General features: G+C 37.4%; 1 protein-coding gene across 7 annotated transcripts in view; it reads right to left on the bottom strand.

Annotated features, from left to right (window-relative positions):
• SASS6 (SAS-6 centriolar assembly protein) overlaps positions 1–18,750 on the bottom strand; it is a 59,268-nt gene that overhangs the window by 37,946 nt on the left and 2,572 nt on the right. For 3 of the 7 annotated variants that reach the window (XM_033197185.1, XM_033197184.1, XM_033197186.1), the window contains 7 exons: positions 14,132–14,192; positions 11,078–11,157; positions 10,291–10,395; positions 9,272–9,443; positions 7,982–8,047; positions 6,602–6,721; positions 686–877 (listed from right to left, as the gene is read on the bottom strand). In XM_033197185.1, coding sequence (XP_033053076.1) covers positions 686–877; positions 6,602–6,721; positions 7,982–8,047; positions 9,272–9,443; positions 10,291–10,395; positions 11,078–11,157; positions 14,132–14,192 — 796 coding nt within the window. The remainder of the gene's footprint in view (positions 1–685; positions 878–6,601; positions 6,722–7,981; positions 8,048–9,271; positions 9,444–10,290; positions 10,396–11,077; positions 11,158–14,131; positions 14,193–18,750) is intronic. The other 4 variants (XM_033197182.1, XM_033197183.1, XM_033197181.1 and 1 more) reach the window with 2 other exon arrangements.

Raw genomic sequence — 18,750 nt, 5'->3', positions numbered from 1 at the left:
TCATATAATTGTTTATGTTAGGTAGGCTGAGAAAAAAAAAAAAAACCAGCCCTGTCATCACAGTACCCTAATGAAATATAGGTGCTGTGTTACTATTAAAAACATATTGGCCGGGCACGGTGGCTCAAGCCTGTAATCCCAGCACTTTGGGAGGCCGAGACGGGCGGATCACAAGGTCAGGAGATCAAGACCATCCTGGCTAACACGGTGAAACCCCGTCTTTACTAAAAAAAATACAAAAAAACTAGCCAGGCAAGGTGGCGGGCGCCTGTAGTCCCAGCTACTCAGGAGGCTGAGGCAGGAGAATGGCGTAAACCCCGGAGGTGGAGCTTGCAGTGAGCTGAGATCTGGCCACTGCACTCCAGCCTGGGCGACAGAGCGAGACTCCGTCTCCAAAAAAAAAAAAAAAAAAAAAAATTAATAAATCTGACAGCTGTGCCAGTAATCTGCTCTCAAGACCCTAACTAAAAATATTCAAGTTTACCTCAGTTCTGTTATGAATTAGGCTTTTTATCAAATTTCAAATTCTCAATTTTCTTTGCATTGTCTGAATGGATTACCCTAACACCACAAGAGAACTCTACAGAGCATCCAGAGGAACACCATCAACACAAGTAACCACATTAAAATAACCAAATCAAAATGTTCTTTTAAACTGGGGGAGAAAAAAATCAACATTCAATACCTCTTCAACACTAGAAAGTTTTGCTTTAAGTTCTCTAATAGTGGAGTCTCCTTTATATTTTCTTTCAGTTAAGTCTTTATTAGCTGCTTCTAACTCAGACAGTCTGTTTTGTAGCTGGTGGATATTTTGTTGATGAAGGATTTCTAAATCTTTTTTCTGTTGTTCATGCTGCCGTTGATATTGAACTTGTGCCTATTATATAATAAAAATACAGTACCAAAATTCAAAGAAAAAAATCAGAAATACAAATACAGAAAGATTTGAACAAAAAAATTGTAATTTATTTTTTATTTTTGTAAAATGAGCAAGGTTGGTTCATTAGTCCAAGTCATCTTTACCAACAATAAAATTTGAACATGGTTATAACAGTGCAATATCTACTGCCTGTCTGAATCCTATCACAAACCTATCTTAGTACCATTTTTGTTAACGAACACTATCAAATCCTAAATATCTTTGGAAAATAAAGCATATTTTTGTGGTTATCAAAGTTATACATGCTCTTAAGGGCAAAAAGGAAATACAACGCATAATCACATCCAGAAATCACTCCTAATATTTAGGAGTACTCTCTTCCAATCATTTATATACTTACATTGACATCCACATAAACACACAACACACATAATAAATTTAATGAATATCAAGCTATTCATACAATTTAATCACATTTTATTCCCTTAGCATTTGCACCTTCTCACATCATTAAAAAATTCTTTGTAAAGTCTTTAACAGCTACACAACATTCCATCCCTGGCTACTCCATAATTCATTTAACTTCTGCCCTATTATGGACATTTAGTTTCCAATTTTTCACAATTATAAATAAAATGATGATTGATTTTTTTGTACATACATCTAAAATTCAGATTATTTCTTTATGATCAATTATAGAATAAAGAACATAAACAAATATAAAGCTTGATACAAGTTCCAAAACTGTATCCCAGAGAAGTTATACCCATTCAAAATTCTTAGCACTAGTACAGGGGAGTGTCTCTCTCATAAAATACCTTAGGAATTTTTACATTACTACTTCAGGAATTTCCTCATTTTTGGAAAGCTGAAAAGGAGAGAAGGAGCAAAAAGAGATAAAACAGGAAGAAGTCCATATAAAATTGAAAATGCAACCTTGGAAGAAAACACTGAAGAAGCAATCAGGAAGAAAAATCAGAGCAAACTGGTAAAGATGCTAACTGTAGCTATTTAAGAAGGTAATCAAAGACACTAAAGACAATAGAGGCCAAAAGCAATGAAAATAAAGAACGGGTTTTTACTCCAGTGAACATCAGAACCTTGGAGATTTTTGTTTAAAAAAAAAAAGTGTGAAAACTAGGATTATAAAGTTTACATTTTCTACTTTGTTCACTTCTGAATCATTTCAATATTTTTAGAAAAAAATACATTAAAAAATTTCCATTCTGGAGGAAAAAAAATAATCATTGGAGGAACAGTTTCAGAATAGAGTCCAACAGAAAAGGGAGAATTTGTAGAGGTGAAAGCAATATTTTTTCAAATGAATATTCTATAGAGGCTTAAATCAGAAAAGCACACAGTAGTTTTGGAAGAATATTACATGAGAAAAATGTTTTGGGAATGGAATTATAATGATATGAATGGGAAAACAAAAATTAATAAAAAAATTCTATGAAGTGAAGAAATATAGAAGTCAGAATTAAGAAAATAATATAAGAAATAGAAGGAAGATGGGTGATTCTATATGTTGCTAGAACTTTCCTCACAGGAAAAAAGCTTCTACAAAGAAATTAGTGTAGAAACAAGATTACTCGGTATATTTTTTTAAATGGAGGTATAAAGAAACCATGAGAAATAAGTGTAAACATAAAGAAAAATTTAAAATGCAGGAATCAAATTTGCCTTTTTAAAATGCCATAAAGATAACACAGGTTTAATGTCCACTTGAATGGGTGAGTGACAAATATAGATAATACAGCCATTATTCCCTATAACATTTGTAGAAACCATCAGTAATAACAGAAGGCAGTTTACCTTCCTCAACAGATTTCTGTATAGTCACAAAATTGGCCTAATTTGAGTAACAGCACCCTATGGCAGTGGTTATCAAATTATGGTCCTCTGAACAGAATAATCAGTATCAGCTAAGAACCTATCAGGAAATCGAGTTATTGGACTCCACCACTGACTAACCATATCAAAGACTCTGGGGATGAAGCCCAGCAATCTGCATTCTAATGCACCCTTCAAATGATTCTCATGCACACTAAAGTTTTACATTATCTATTAGCAGGAAGAGAAGTGTTGACCTGGTTTTAAGGTCCCAAAGGACTGTCTGACAATCCTATTAGAAAGTGCAATATAGAAATACAAACAATTCCTTCAGTCACTCTGGAGTTTTAAACAAATGCCCTTATGAAGAAACTTTTAGATCTAATTTATTTCCATGGACAATAGACAAGGAGTACTCCAAAATGAGGGAGGGATAGAGTGGAGTAGAGGTTGAAAAACTACTTATTGGGCACTATGTACACTATTTGGGTGATGAGTTCAATAGAAGCCCAAACTCCAGTATTATGCAATATACCCAGAAACAAACTTGCACATGTACCCCTCAATCTAACAACAACATCGAGAAGAACACAACTTGCTTGAAAATCAAGCCAAAAAAAAAAAAAAAAGGTAGTAAACAGAAATTAATGAAATGGGGGGGGGGGAACAGTGCAGAATTAATTAATGAAATGAAAAACTGGTTCTTTGGAAACACTAAACAATAGAAAAACCATGTAGTCGCATTAAACAAAACAAATTAAGAACATAAGAGAAATAATATGGAGATTTTAAAAATCACAAGACAATATGCACAATATTGTACTAATATATTTAAACACACAGACAGTAGCCATGTACAATGGCACACACCAGTAGTCCTTGCTACTCTAGAGGAGCTGAGGCAGGAGGATTGCCTAAACTTAGGAGTCTGAGTCCAGCCTGGGCAACATAGCAATACCTCATCGTCAAAAAAATAATAATAATAAATTTTAAAAATAAAAACACATAGATGAAACACATGGCTTTTTAAGAAAATATAAATTAGCAAAACTCAAGAAAAAAGAGAAAATTTAAACAGACCAATAATGATGGAGAAAACTGGAAAAGAAAAAGATAAATGTTTCAACTAGGTGTGTGATCCAAATGGTGTTAAATGGCTAATTGTATCAGGCCCTCAAGGTACAGATTAATTCCCTGTTATTTCACTGTTTCAAAGAATAAAGAAAATTGAAAAATGTTCTTATTCATCTCATGAGGCTAGCATAATTCTAATACCATAGTCTATAACCCACAATTGCAATAAGCAAACTATGATGTGCAGGAAAAAGATAATCTCAGACCAAGGTCACTTATGAATACAAATACAAACATTCTGGGCCAGGCAGGGTGGTTCACGCCGGTAATCCCAGCACTTCAGGAGGCCAAGGCGGATGGATCATTTGAGGCCAGGAGATTGAGACCAGCCTGACCAACATAGTGAGACTCCATCTCTTAAAAAAAAAAAAAAAATTAGCTAGGCCTAGTGGCCCGTACCTGTGGTCCCAGCTACTCCAAAGACTGAGGTGGGAGGATCGCTTGAGCCCCAAAGGTTGAGGATGCAGTGAGCTGTGACCGCACCTCACTGTACTCCAGCCTGGGCAACAAGAGCAAGACTCTGTCTCTAAAAACAAATAAACAAAAATACAAAAATCCCAAGTTAAATAATAACAAATTGATACAATAGTTTATTAAAAATCGCTATGACTATGTAAGTATTATTCTATGAAAGCGAAGATGATTCCACCTTTGGAAACCTATTGTTATAATTTATTACACTACTAAAGGGGAAAAATGACACAATTATTTGGTTAGATCCCAAAACTCATTTTATCTGACTTAGCACTCTGAATTAAAATTCTTAGGTAGCAAGTAAGAAAAGAAAACCCTCTCTCTCAAATGCAAAGCAAACATCATATTTAATGGTGAGATATTTTAGTTATTTACCAAAAAAGACTGGAACAAGATGAAAATTTCACTATTATTCAGTATTTTTCTGTACAAGAAAAAAAAAGGACACTCATCATAGGAAGAGAAAAAATTACTATTTTTTATAGTTTATATATCTACCTGGAAAACATAAGATAATCAATTTCAAAACTCTTAGAAACAGTATGTAAATTCAGTAAGGTGGCTGGATATGACATTAATATACACTACTGATAAACAATTATAAATTTAACCACAGTGGTACTGGTAGGGAGTGGATGGTCTCATTTATGCAGTAAAAATCTGTAAAGTCCCTAGACAAAAACATTGTTTAACAAGGCTGCAAAAGAAAAAGAGAAAAGAGAAAAAGGGAGAGAGATAAAAAGTCTGTTTTCAACAAATAAGACCTTAATAAATGAAGAGCTATATCTCTCCACTGAACGAGAAAATGAGATTAGTTCTTAACAACAGTCCAAAGACAAGCCCAAGTACATAAAGAAATTTAGTATGTGATAAAGGTAGTACCAGGCACAGTGGCTCATGCCAATAATCTCAGCACTTTGGGAAGCCAAGGAAGGAGGATCACTTGAGGCCAGGAGTTCAAGACCAGCCTGGGCAACACAGCGAAACCCCATCTCTACAAAAAAAATTTTAAAATCAGCCAGTGTGGTGATACATGCCTGTAGTCCCAGCTACTCGGGAGGCTGAGGCAAAAGAATGGTGTGAACCCAGGAGGCGGAGCTTGCAGTGAGCTGAGATCGCGCCACTGCACTCCAGCCTGGGAGAGAGCATGGGACTCCATCTCAAAAAAAGTAAGTAAATACAAATAAAAAATAAAAAATAAAAATGCGTATCTTCACAAAAAAAACATAAGAAATGTAAACTAAAACTAGTATTACCTTAAGATCAGGTGGCAAATATTAAGAATTAAGAAGGTAGCAGGGCACAGTGGTTCATGCCTATAATCCCAGCACTTTGGAAGGCTGAGGTGTGCAGATCACCTAAGATTGGGAGTTCAAGACCAGCCTGACAAACATGGAGAAATCCCATCTCTACTAAAAATACAAAATTAGCTGGGCGTGGTGGCACATGCCTGTAATCCCAGCTACTCGGGAGGCTGAGGCAGGAGAATCGCTTGAACCCGGGAGGCGGAGGTTGCGGTGAGCCGAGATTGTGCCATTGCACTCCAGCCTCCGCAACAAAAGCAAAACTCCGTCTCAAAAAATAATAATAATAAATAAAGAATTAAGAAGGTTAAAAACAATGTCGAGAATATGGGGAAATAAGTATCCTTATACACTACCTTATCTTTGGGATTTCATTTGGTTTAACCTTTTTGGGTGGCAAATTTGCAGTGTCCATCAATATTTTATATAGGTATGCTGCAGTTTCACTTCTAGAAACTAAGAGTGCTTGTTGCAGTATTGCTTAAAATAACCAAAATTTTGAAGCATTTAAATGACCACCATTTCGGTAAGTAGTTAAATAATTTAAGTTAACCCAAAATGAATACTCTGCAGTCACTAAAAAGGAATATCTTAACTGATATAGAATGGTATCATATTAAGTGAAAAAAAGTTACAATCAATATATCCAACAAGACTCCATTAGTCTAGAACAAAACCAAAAACCCATAAATGGGCACATATATAAACAACATAATTTACAGTTATAAGTTTATAAGCAAATATTTATAAATTGCATATTATTTACATATACATAGAGAAAAGTCTGAAAAAATATATAAAAATGTTTATAGATTATCTCTGGGTAGTAAGACTTTGAAAGATAGAATTTTTATTTTCATTTTATATACTTCTATAATGTTTGGAAAATTTAAAGCAAGCATTTATTACTTTCAAAATTAACAAAATGACCAACAGCCATAAAAGATATTTTTTCAGTTTCCTTTAATGTTCTTACCTGCAAGGCTTTTTCCTTTTCATTTGTCAGTTCCTGAGAATGCTTGTTTGTCAAGGCTGCTGTGTGTGACGCCCATTCATTCCGTAACTTATCTAATTCTTGGTTTTTTTCTGCTAATGTCTACATTAGAGTTTAACACAAAATATTAAGATAGTCTCCTTAATATAATACTTCTGATTAGAATATACCAATATTTACAAAGATATTAAAGAAAACAAAATTATAGCTTTTCAGGACATGTTCAAAGCCTTTTCCTACACAAAATTTTTTAATTTTAGGAAATCAATATCAGAATAAAAACAATCTTAGACCCAAAAAGGCCCACAGGTCAAGATAAACTATCTTTTAATTAAAGCTTTTAATTAAATCTGGCTCTTTATCACCCAATAAAGAGGGGTAGGGGGAAGCAAGTCGATTACAAGGAATAGTTCACTTACATATAAAACCCAGTAACATGGCCCTGTGGGCCACATTGTGAAGGGGTATTTTCTGCATGAGGCCATGCAGATTATCAGATACCGATATGGTTAGGATGTCTGTCCCCTCCAAGTCTCATGTTCAAACGTAATCCCCAACAGTGGAGGCAGGGCCTGTGGAAGGTGATTGGATCACAGGAATGGTCCCTCATGAATGGTTCAGTACCATTTCCTTGGTGGTAAGTGAGTTCTCACTCAGTTAGTTCATACGAGATCTGGTTGTTCAAAAGCATGTGGTACCTCCTTCCTCCCACTCTCACCATGTGACACACCTGCTCCTCTTTGCCTTCAGCCATGATTGTAAACTTCCTCAGGCCCCCATCAGAAGCCAAGCAGATGTTGGCGCCATGCTTGTACAGCCTACAGAACTATGAGCCAATTACATTTATTTTCTTCATAAATTACCCAGCTTCAGATAGTTCTTTAAAGCAAAACAAGAACAAGCTAAAACAGATACTCTGGCCTTCAATTTCATGGACTAGGGGAGAAATGTTGTAGCTATGACTAAAATGATGCTAATCCTATCAGAGGAATTAATTCTATACATAGCAAAGGAAGGGAAAGGTTTAGAGCATAGGAACTGAAAAGTCATTTAGGCCAGAGGAATGAGGCAGTAAGTGGGGAGCGGAGAACCAATATGTTACAGAAATATACACATCTTATTTAATGAAGACTCGAGGGAACATATTGGGGATACAGAAATGTTGGTGTAAAGTCAAGTATGTACAAGAGAAAGTATCAGATTAAGATAATTAAGTGGTAGCTGAAGGGTGGCAAAGAGGAGAGGAAATTCAATGGAAGCATGATTTGAAAGAAAATACATAAAAGCTTGGCACTGAGTCAAGGAAGCAATTCAGCGCCAATATCTGGATGACTTACAAAGAAAAAGTGAAATTCGAATTACCTTTTGTGTAAAGTCCAGTTGCCTAGTAACATCATCTAGTGATTGCATTAATGATAATTTTTCTTCCTATTCATAAAAATAATAAAATTATACAATTTACAATGTAATCATCTATAGCCATGCTACTTAAAGTATAGCATCAGCATCTTCCTGGAAGCCTGTTACAAATGCAGATTCTTAGGCTCCATCTCAGACCTAAATCATTTTAACAAGATCCCCAGATAATTTAAAGTTTGAGATGCACTGATCTATATAGCATTTGACTAGAAAGATTCTAAAAACTCGGCCAGGCGCGGTGGCTCAAGCCTGTAATCCCAGCACTTTGGGAGGCTGAGACAGGCGGATCACGAGGTCAGGAGATTGAGACCATCCCAGCTAACACGGTGAAACCCCATCTCTACTAAAAAAATACAAGGCCGGGCGCGGTGGCTCAAGCCTGTAATCCCAGCACTTTGGGAGGCCGAGACGGGCGGATCACGAGGTCAGGAGATCGAGACCATCCTGGCTAACATGGTGAAACCCCGTCTCTACTAAAAATACAAAAACTAGCTGGGCGAACTGGCGCCTGTAGTCCCAGCTACTCCGGAGGCTGAGGCAGGAGAATGGCGTAAACCCGGGAGGCGGAGCTTGCAGTGAGCTGAGATCTGGCCACTGCACTCCAGTCCGGCGACAGAGCGAGACTCCGCCTCAAAAAAAAAAAAAACAAAAACAAAAAACTAGCCGGGCGAGGTGGTGGGCGCCTGTAGTCCCAGCTACTCGGGAGGCTGAGGCAGGAGAATGGCGTAAAGCTGGGAGGCAGAGCTTGCAATGAGCTGAGATCCGGCCACTGCGCTCCAGCCAGGGTGACAGAGCGAGACTCCGTCTCAAAAAAAAAAAAAAAAAAAGAAAGATTCTAAAAACTCAAGCAGCATCCCTATGTTGTTTCCTTGTGCCATATAGCACTTTGTAATTGTCAAGACATTTCCATATATCTTATCTAAGATTGGCTACATAGGGTAGCTATTTCCATACACGTCTAGCAGCTGATGAAACCATGACAGAAGAGTTTAAGTGACCTGTCCAAAAATCACACATGATTGATAAAAACCCTGGGACCTAAGCTTCTCAATTCCTGGTCCAGATCCATCCCCACTATACCCTGACTAAGTAAAAAACAGTAAAATAAATTCATTATATATCATAAAACTTTATTCAGAAAGCAAAAATGTATGGCACCGTATCTCTTCAATAATTTATCAAAGACCATTGATACTTATTTTGTTAAAAGAGTAACTTAAATTTAAATATTACCTTGCTACATTTCAGACAGCCTGCTAGAAATTTCTTTATCTCCACATCATTTCCAGGTAAAAGTTTTAGTGAGAGGTGGGTAAGATGCTTAAAAGGATTTGTCTCTACCACATTTAAAAATGCAGGTGAGTTATCCAACATAGCTGCTGGAGAAACTAACTGTAGTAAAAACCTATGAAAAGAAAATGTTACATTATAACACACTTAGGAGATAGTGAAAATCTCTCACTGAATCAGAAGCTTCTCTACTTAGAAAGCTCAGGAAAGGGAGCACATTGAAATAACAGGGGCCAATATGAAAGGACTCCCAATGGTAAACGATAAGATAAATTGGGCAAAAAAAAGATTGACTGAAACATAGTGACTATATAAAAGTCCATGAGTTCATGAGAAACAAATGAGAGAGAAAGCACAAACTAAAAACAAAAATTCACTGAGTGCCAGAAAAGTAGACTACCAGCTCTTCACTCTAAAAAACTGACAATTTAAATGCAAGAATTAAGCATTTATCCTTTATGAATTTTCTGAGTAATCAAATAGCCCTAATTGCTGAGGAAAAGTTCTTCTTTATAGAATAATTATACTTCATATAGAAAAAATGATAGAAAAGCATCATTTTGTTCTTCCTAATAACAGATTCAACAACAATCATCAACTGATAAAGCCAATAAGTAAAAGGTTGATGAACTTTACAGTAAAAGAATCAGGCATTAGCACCATACACACATACAATCTTAGTCTTCCCTTTTTCCAAGTTCATTATATAAAAACTAAATATTTGATGCTGCCAAATATTTCGGATAACTTTAGTGCCTCTGTCAAGACATGAAAATTAAGAACTATTTCTGATTTTAATCAAGATGCCTTAAAATCTGAGATTTAATGGAGGCCTAACCCCAGTTCTAAAAATAAACAGGGATATTCATAATAAATGGAAAAGATTTTGCCATCAATTTGTGTTTCAAAGAAGAATCTGTCTTGAATTAAATTTAATAATGTAGTGTTCTCACGCAACTTACCTTGGAATTTCTTTGGCATGTTCTTGAGTACACTGCTGAAGGAGATCTATAAATTTTTGTGGGAAAGCTAAGAAGTCTACCAGAAGACCTTGCTGGAATTTTAAACTATACAGAAGAAAGGAAAAGAAATTTTTAAAAAATTTAATTAGTTTGTTTTGGTTTTTGAGACAGAGTCTCGCTCTGTCACCCAGGCTGGAGTGCAGTGGTGCAATCTTGGCTCACTGCAACCTCTGCCTCCCAGATTCAAGAGATTCTTCTGCCTTAGCCTCCCGAGTAGCTGGGATTACAGGCATGTGCCACCACACCCAGCTAATTTTTGTATTTTTAGTTAAGGCAGGGTTTCACTATGTTGGTCAGACTAGTCTCGAACTCCTGACCTCTTCGGCCGCCTAAAGTGCCGGGATTATAGGCATGAGGCACCGCGCCCATCCAATTACTATCTTTCATTATAATTAGCATCCTGAAGGATTCTTTTTTTTATTTACTAACCTTTGTTATAATCAAGAACTAAGCTAAGGAGCTCTGATTTTCATAGAACGTATTCAATGGGGAAAAAATCAATAAATTCAGCAAAAGCTTCAAACTTCACGAGTGTTTTAAGCAGAATTCTAATAACCCACAAAACATTTATTTTCCAAAACACCCTAAGTAAATATAGTACAAATAGCCCAATATTCCCAAAGTAACTAAATCTAATATGTAGGTATGTATTTAAAGAGAACAGTACCAATAAAATGTAGAAACTTATTCTTTCATTAAATATAAGATCAGAAAAAAATTCAGTTACCTTTGAAAATCTTCCTCAGATATAACAAGGTTATATAAAAAAAATGGATCCGTGTCATCAGTCAGACGAATAACTAAGTCCTGAAAGAAAGTTTGTTGTTTTTAAATGTTTTTACTAGATCTGGCTTTTTGAGTAATTTCTTCCTTCTCAGAAGTAAAAAAATCCAACAACATCAGTGTATCATAGTTATATTGCAGACAGTTTTGTTTTTTAGTGCTGCTGGTTTTTATTAGTCTTTACAGAGTTAGAATCTTAAATAGGGGTAGACATTCTGCTCTTTGAGAGCCACATGGAGGTGTGTAAAAGTTAAGTAAGTGCTAAGAGTTGAAAGTTTAGGAATATCTTCCTATCAGAGGCTTGGGGAAATTTAGACCCAGTCCTTGCTACACCATAACATGATGACAAAAATTTTCTTTACCACTGAACATACCACATTCAATTTTATTTTTAGTTTCCCTTAAAATTAACTGGTATAGCATTTCAAAAGTGGCAAATATATCAGTAGAACTGACAATAATCCACACTAGAAAAAAGAAAGCTTCTGTCTCTCAGAAGACAGGGGTATCAGGTAATACGTTGCCAGGCTTCTTCCAAAGGGCCTATTCTCTTCTAAACCAGGTGGCCACTGACATGGAATCCCATCTGTTTTCAGTCTCAAATGAAGTAGGTACCTTTCATAAAGACCACTTTCCAGGTAGCTAAGTGTACATAGTGTGGGAGATCATCGTAACAGCTAGAGCTCACAAAAAGTACACCAAAAGTATGTACCAGAGAACACTGGTGAAAGAAAAACAGCATTAGTTACAAGATGAGGTAAAACTAATACAGAACTGGGCATTAAGGTTAATAATACATTTGAAATAAAATCTCTACTCATGGCTACTAAGGAAATGCTAAGATCCTAGAAAAATCTAAACCACTTATGCACAAAGCTAGAAATTGAAGAGGTATAGCAGGCATATGGAATAACATGTAAGAAGTATAATATATAATCTCCACCCTGGAAAATTAGTAATTTAGGCACCTGCTCTGCCTCAGAATGCCTTGTTCTTAAGCAGCTTCTATTTAAGTACTTCTTGAAATTCACCCAGGAGGCTACTTAAAAAACCAAACGTAATACTAATACTACTAGGTCCCTGAACGTGTTCAGGGAAAGCTATGGCACACAGAAAACAGATGCTATAGTTCAGTGTTTTTTTTTTTTTTGACATAGGGTCTCGCTCTGTTGCCCAGTCTGGGTTGCAGTGGCACTATCACAGCTCACTGTAGCCTCAACCTCCCAGGCTCAAGTGATCCTTCCACCTCAGCCTCTCAAGTAGCTGGAAATACAGGAGTATGCCACCACCTTCAGGTAATTTGTCTATTTTTTTGTAGAGATGGGATTTCACCATGGTGCCTACATTGGTCTCAAACTCCTAGCTCAAGCAATCTGGCTTCAGCCTTCCAAAGTGCTAGGATTACAGGTGTGAGGCACTGCCCTTGGCATAGATGCTGTATTTCTTAGTCCTCTGTTCCATTGGTCCCCAGCCTTTTTGGCACTAGAAACCAGTTTTGTAGAAGACAATTTTTTCCAAGAACTGGGGGGTGAAGGATGGTTTCTCGATGAAACTTCCACCTCAAATCAGGCATTAGATTCTCATAAGGAGCATACAGCTGAGATCCCTTGCATGTACAGTTCGCAATAGGGTTTACACTCCTATGAGACTCTAATGCCACTGCTGATTCGACAGGAGGCGGATTGTAGGAGGTAACGATCTCCTGCCCACCTGCCACTCACCTCCTGCTGTGCAGCCCAGCTCCTAACAAGCCACAGACCGTACCAGTAAGTGGCCAGGGGGTTGGGGACCCCTGCTCTACTCTATATCCTTAGTTCTGTTAATGACTCACACTTTTGAAGGTTATATGAGACTGATACTCTAAATGCCTCTCTTCTTTTTTTTTTTTTTTTTTTTTTTTGTTGAGACGGAGTCTCGCTGTGTCGCCCAGGCTGGAGTGCAGTGGCCGGATCTCAGCTCACTGCAAGCTCCGCCTCCCGGGTTTTACGCCATTCTCTCGCCTCAGCCTCCCGAGTAGCTGGGACTACAGGCACCCGCCATCTCGCCCGGCTAATTTTTTGTATTTTTTTAGTAGAGACGGGGTTTCACCGTGTTAGCCAGGATGGTCTCGATCTCCTGACCTCGTGATCCGCCCGTCTCGGCCTCCCAAAGTGCTGGGATTACAGGCTTGAGCCACCGCGCCCGGCCTAAATGCCTCTCTTCAAAACGTGAAGTAAAGGAGTCACAAATGTCTCCCTGTAGTATTTTGGTTTATTGTTTTTACATTTACACCATGAAATGCCAATTCTATAAGGCAGCAGTGTGTGTGTGTGCGCGCACGCACATACGAACAACAGCAATAAAAGATATTTTATATATATATATGTGCGTGTGTGTGTATATATGTGTATATATATATATGTGCAACTTTTAAGTGCACTAGGCAAATCTAAGGAGACTGTCACCCCAACCCCCAATTCTTCATGTATGTTTTAGAAATATATGGTATAGGCCGGACACAGCAGCTCAAGCCTGTAATCCCAGCACTTTGGGAGGCCAAGGTGGGTGGATCACGAGGTCAAGAGATCAAGACCATCCTGGCCAACACGGTGAAACCCTGTCTCTACTAAAAATACAAAAATGAGCTGGGCGTGGTGGTGCATGCCTGTAGTCCCAGCTACTCAGGAGGCTGAGGCAGGAGAATTGTTTGAACCCGGGAGGCGAGTGAGCCGAGATCATGCCATGGTACTCCAGCCTGGCAACAGAGCAAGACTACATCTCAAAAAAAAAAACAAACAAAGAAATACATAGTATAATTATGTTCTTCTTCATAATTATATGAAAACAACTTCAGTTGTTTTCTCAGTAGATTCCACCACCCTTGATTTGCAACAGTTACAAAATAGCCCAAAATTTAAAAGCAAAATAAATGCAATAAAAGATGTCACATTCTTAAAGAACAAAACTAATTATCTACAATGTACCTAAATGATATTTCAAAAAAGAACTAAATACCAACCTTTCTGTGAACTGGATTAGAAACTGATTGTAGTTCAATGCTCATTCTTATACTTACTCTCCTGTATGAAAAGACATACCCAACTATCAGAAACATTCACATGAAATGAGTTATCACTATCATTTGTATTAACTAAAGTTTTCAGTCTTAAGCGACAAGACTTTCCACATGTGTTCTCTAACTTACAAACAGAAGTTTGAAAAGCATGCTGGATTTGAAGTTTAATGTCTTGTTGTTCCACTAGTGAGTAATCTAGCAGTGTTTAACCTAAAACTAAATTTTTCTCACCTGTAATATCGGGATATTGTGAGGAATAAATAGACACTGTGGAGTGCCTAGCTCTAGCCTGATATATGACTTTGCTGCCCTGATTGTAAAATAACATCTATTGAAAGACAAATCATCAATTTAGTAACTTTTCAACGGTAAAATGCGGATGTTTTGAGGACTAAATGAGGTAACAACCTCGTATATCCTTAATGCCCTGATCCTAAAATAACATCTAGAAAGACAAACCACCAATTTAGTAACAACTTTTCACATTAAAAAATTACCATGTCAAGTGATCAAACTGATTTATGAGAGACTGATTCCATTTTAAAAACTTAGTATGTGGCCCGTCGGGGTGGTTCACATCTGTAATCCTGGCACTCTGGGAGGCTGAAGCAGGCGGATCACTTGAGGTCAAGAGTTGGAGACCAGCCTGTTCAACATGGCAAAACCTCATCTCTACAAAAAATACAAAAACTAGCCAGGAGTGGTGGCACCCACCTGTAGTCCCAGCTATTTGGGAAGCTGAGGTGGGAGAAATGCTGGAACCTGGTAGGCAGAGGCTGCAGTGAGCCAAGACTGCACCACCGCACACCAGGTCTGGGCAACAGAGTGAGACCCTGTCTCAAAAAAAAAAAAAAATTAAAATTAAAACTTAATATGTGAAGTAATATTAGAATGCTTTGAATGTTTAAAATCAAGAAAATAACCTATTCCCTACACTTATGCATACAAAAACGTATTTTCACATCCACGAATTAAATCTGCTTAATATATTCTTTATGTAATATAACCATAGAAGTACTATCAACAAGTTTATTACACCTATCCTTGAGTAAAGTAACTCTAAGCCCTGAGAGGGAGAGACCACAGTGTTCCACATCCTATGCTGTATCTTAAGAGAATCCAGAATTGGACACAGGTATATAAGTGAAACTGCTCATAAACATTAATCAAATAGAGCACAAATGTTTATATCATTCAGAAAATAAAGGAAGAAATTAGTAAAAAATATCTATGCACAAGTACTTCTTAAACTATTTTACCAGAATTAAATAACAATGTCTTTTCTTTGATGTACAGGTAGAAAAAAAGTAAACTAACAAATAGAATTTGTTCAATTTTTAAGTTTTTCTCCTAAGGACTTCTTTTAAACCTTTCCACACTATTGCTTATCTACTACACAAGTAAAACGTATAAACAGCAATTGAGTATTGATAGAAAAATTTGGAAACAGTTGATCAAGGCTAGCTTCAACTGTTCAGATTTTTTAATGCTGACTTGTAATTTTATATGGGTTTAAAATGTGTCATTTTAGTTAAGTTTCTTGTTGAACATATGATTGGATGCTAAATCTCCATTTGTACAATAAGGTTAAATGTTATCTCATAACTTGTATCTGTTTTCTGAAAAGGAACAAGAAGCACTAGTTTACACCACAGAGAGGAAGAATTATTTTCAAAACAAGAGAATACACTGTTCCTATTTTTCTAGTATCTAAAGCTACGTATGTGAAACAGATCAGAGTGTTACTCCAATTCCATTTAAGCTTTCCTGAGCTGGGCACAGTGCCTCCCACCTGTAGTACTGGCTACTTCAGAGGCTGAGGCAGGAGGATAGCTTAAGCCCAGGGGTTCAAGTCCAGTCTGGACAACACGGCAAGATTAAGCTTTCTTGAGGGGGGAAAGAAAAACTCAGTGTCCTAACTTGTAAGATAAGAGGATTCAACTAGAAGGTTTGTGAGAACCTTTTTAGCTCTACATCATTATGTTTGGTTTTCATCTTCTGAAGTTTTCTCTAGTATAAATGCCATAGTGGTATGATACTGCAGTTGGTATTTAACTTTTTATGGTGCTTTACAGTTTTGTTTATTTAGTTTTATTTTACTTATTTGTTTTTTGAGACAGAGTCGCGCTCTGTTGCCCAGGCTGGAGTGCCACGGTGTGATCTTGGCTCAGTGCAACCTCCGTCTCCCAGGTTCAAACGATTCTCTTGCCTCAGCCTCCTGAGTAGCTTGGATTACAGGGGCACACCACTGCATCTGGCTAATTTTTGTATTTTTAGTAGAGATGGGGTTTCACCGTGTTGGCCAGGCTGGTCTCAAACTCCTGACCTCAAGTGACCTGCCCACCTCAGCCTCCCAAAGTGATGGTATTACAGGCATGAGCCACTGCACCTAGCAGGTGCTTTATGGTTTTAAAAGTCCTGTCATACTTCATACATCTGCAAAAAGTACAAGAAGAGTCCATTTATTAAAGGGTTCTTTACATAACCCTGGAAGAGTTATACTACTACGACAATTTACCAATCATACTAATGATATTGTTGCATACATTCCAAATGCCTATATACATTAGATGTTGAAAGAAAAAAGGGAAGGCCTATAAGTTAAACGTATTCCCCATGCTTAGTTAAAAAACATCCCTAGAAATATGTTATAGAAAAATACAAGCTTTCAGAGGATATGCTAACTAAAATCACAAATCTTATTTTTTCCCTTATAATGGAAATGTCATAAGAGCAATATAAAATAAAAACTCAATAAAATGTTATTTCTCATCTCAATAGATGTCATACTCTGAACAAAGCATAAATCTACAAAACATCCTCCCTCCCTGACATTAGATTTAGCTATGAGTTCTTTTAAATAAAAAGTATGCTAAACATCAGGCATGCTTTAGCAGAACTGGATTCTAGGCCATCTCTGCCACCCACCCAGTAACTGTGACGTTAAACTATCAATCAAACAAATAAAAGCTACTTTAAGCCAGGTATTGTGCCAGGTGCTAGGGATACAAACAGAAATAAACATGGTCCAGGGGCCTGGCGCAGAGGCTCACATCCGTAATCCCAGCACTTTGGGAGGCTGAGGTGGGAGGATCACTTGAGGCCAAGAGTTCGAGACCGGCATGGGCAACATAGCAAAATCCTATCTCTACAAAAAATTTCTAAAATGAGACAGGCATGGTGGTACATGCCTGTAGTTTCAGCTACTGAAGCAGGAGGAGAGCTTAAGTCCAAGAGTTTGAGATTACAGTTAGCCACGATTATGCCACAATACTCTAGCCTGGGCAACAGAGTGACAGCCTCGCTCTAGAAAAAAAAAAAAAGAAAAATAATTTTTGGGCATAGGATGACAGAAACAAAACAAAACATGGTTTCTGTCCTCAAATTGAGATGAGATTAATGACTTTTCCCTAGATTTGCTTCTGACTGCATTTCAGGGAGGGAAGGGTTACCAACACTTACTGAATACCTGTCAGGTATTCTACATATACTATCTTATTTAACAATAATCTTGATAAGTAAATATCATCTGTTTTACAAAAGAAGAACTTAACTCCCAAATAATGGTTTAAGGTCACATTACAGAGCCCAAATGAAAACTCAGATCTTTCACCTACACCACACTAATACATGAACAATGGCAATTCATTTCAACTGAGGCAACTTTGAAGGGTCCTTATAGTGGAAGGATTTAAGACACACCTGAAAGTTATGAAAGATAAAAGCATTTGAGGCACAAGGAACAGCAGGGGTAATAGCATAGAGTGAGTATCAGGTACATTCAGAAGGTAACAAGAATGCTTGTAAGACTTTTATATTGGAGAGATAAGCTTAGGACACAAAACTGAAAAGGTAGATTAGTGTTAAATCATGGGCTTCAAAATTTTGCGTAATTTTCCGCCAGATGAAGTTCCCTGATCATTACCACTGTCCTCAACTGAATTTCCTTCTTCTCTGACTTTAGTGTACTTATATGACTTTATGCATTTGTCACACATTAACACCTAAAATTTAGTGAACATTTGTTATGCTCTAGTCACTGCTGTAAGCACTTTACATGTAATAATTCATTCCATTCTCATAATACCATGAAGTAGGTACTGTTATTACCATCAACTTAAAGATGAGACACAGAGAAGGAAATTGTACAAGATCAGTCAACAAGTGGCAGAACTGGGACTCAAACCCAGGCAATCTGGCTCCAGAGCCTGAACTCCTAATCTGTGCTATGGTGCCTGTACAAGGAAAATCTTTTTATTTCTCCTATTAAAATGTGAGTTCCTTGAGGGACAGAATGAAAACAGGTTTTTGCTGGCTTTTGTTGTTGTTGGGGATGGGGAGGGGGGTGCATATGTACATCCTCCACGCCTAGGACAGTGCCTGAGACACAGTAGACATTTGCCAATATTTGTTGAGCTGAACTGGCCTCAAATACTCAACCAAGGTGTCTGGGCTGGGTGTGGTGACTCACGCCTATAATCCCTGCATTTTGGGAGGTTGGGGTGACAGGATCACTTGAGCCCAGGCGTTCAAGACCAGCCTGGGCAACACAGGGAGACCCC

Source organism: Trachypithecus francoisi, unplaced genomic scaffold (genome assembly GCF_009764315.1).
Source record: "Trachypithecus francoisi isolate TF-2019V2 unplaced genomic scaffold, Tfra_2.0 Lachesis_group5, whole genome shotgun sequence".
NCBI classification, from domain to species: Eukaryota; Metazoa; Chordata; class Mammalia; order Primates; family Cercopithecidae; genus Trachypithecus; species Trachypithecus francoisi.
Note: the sequence above shows the minus strand (reverse complement) of the source record. Positions and strands in the feature narration are given on the sequence as shown.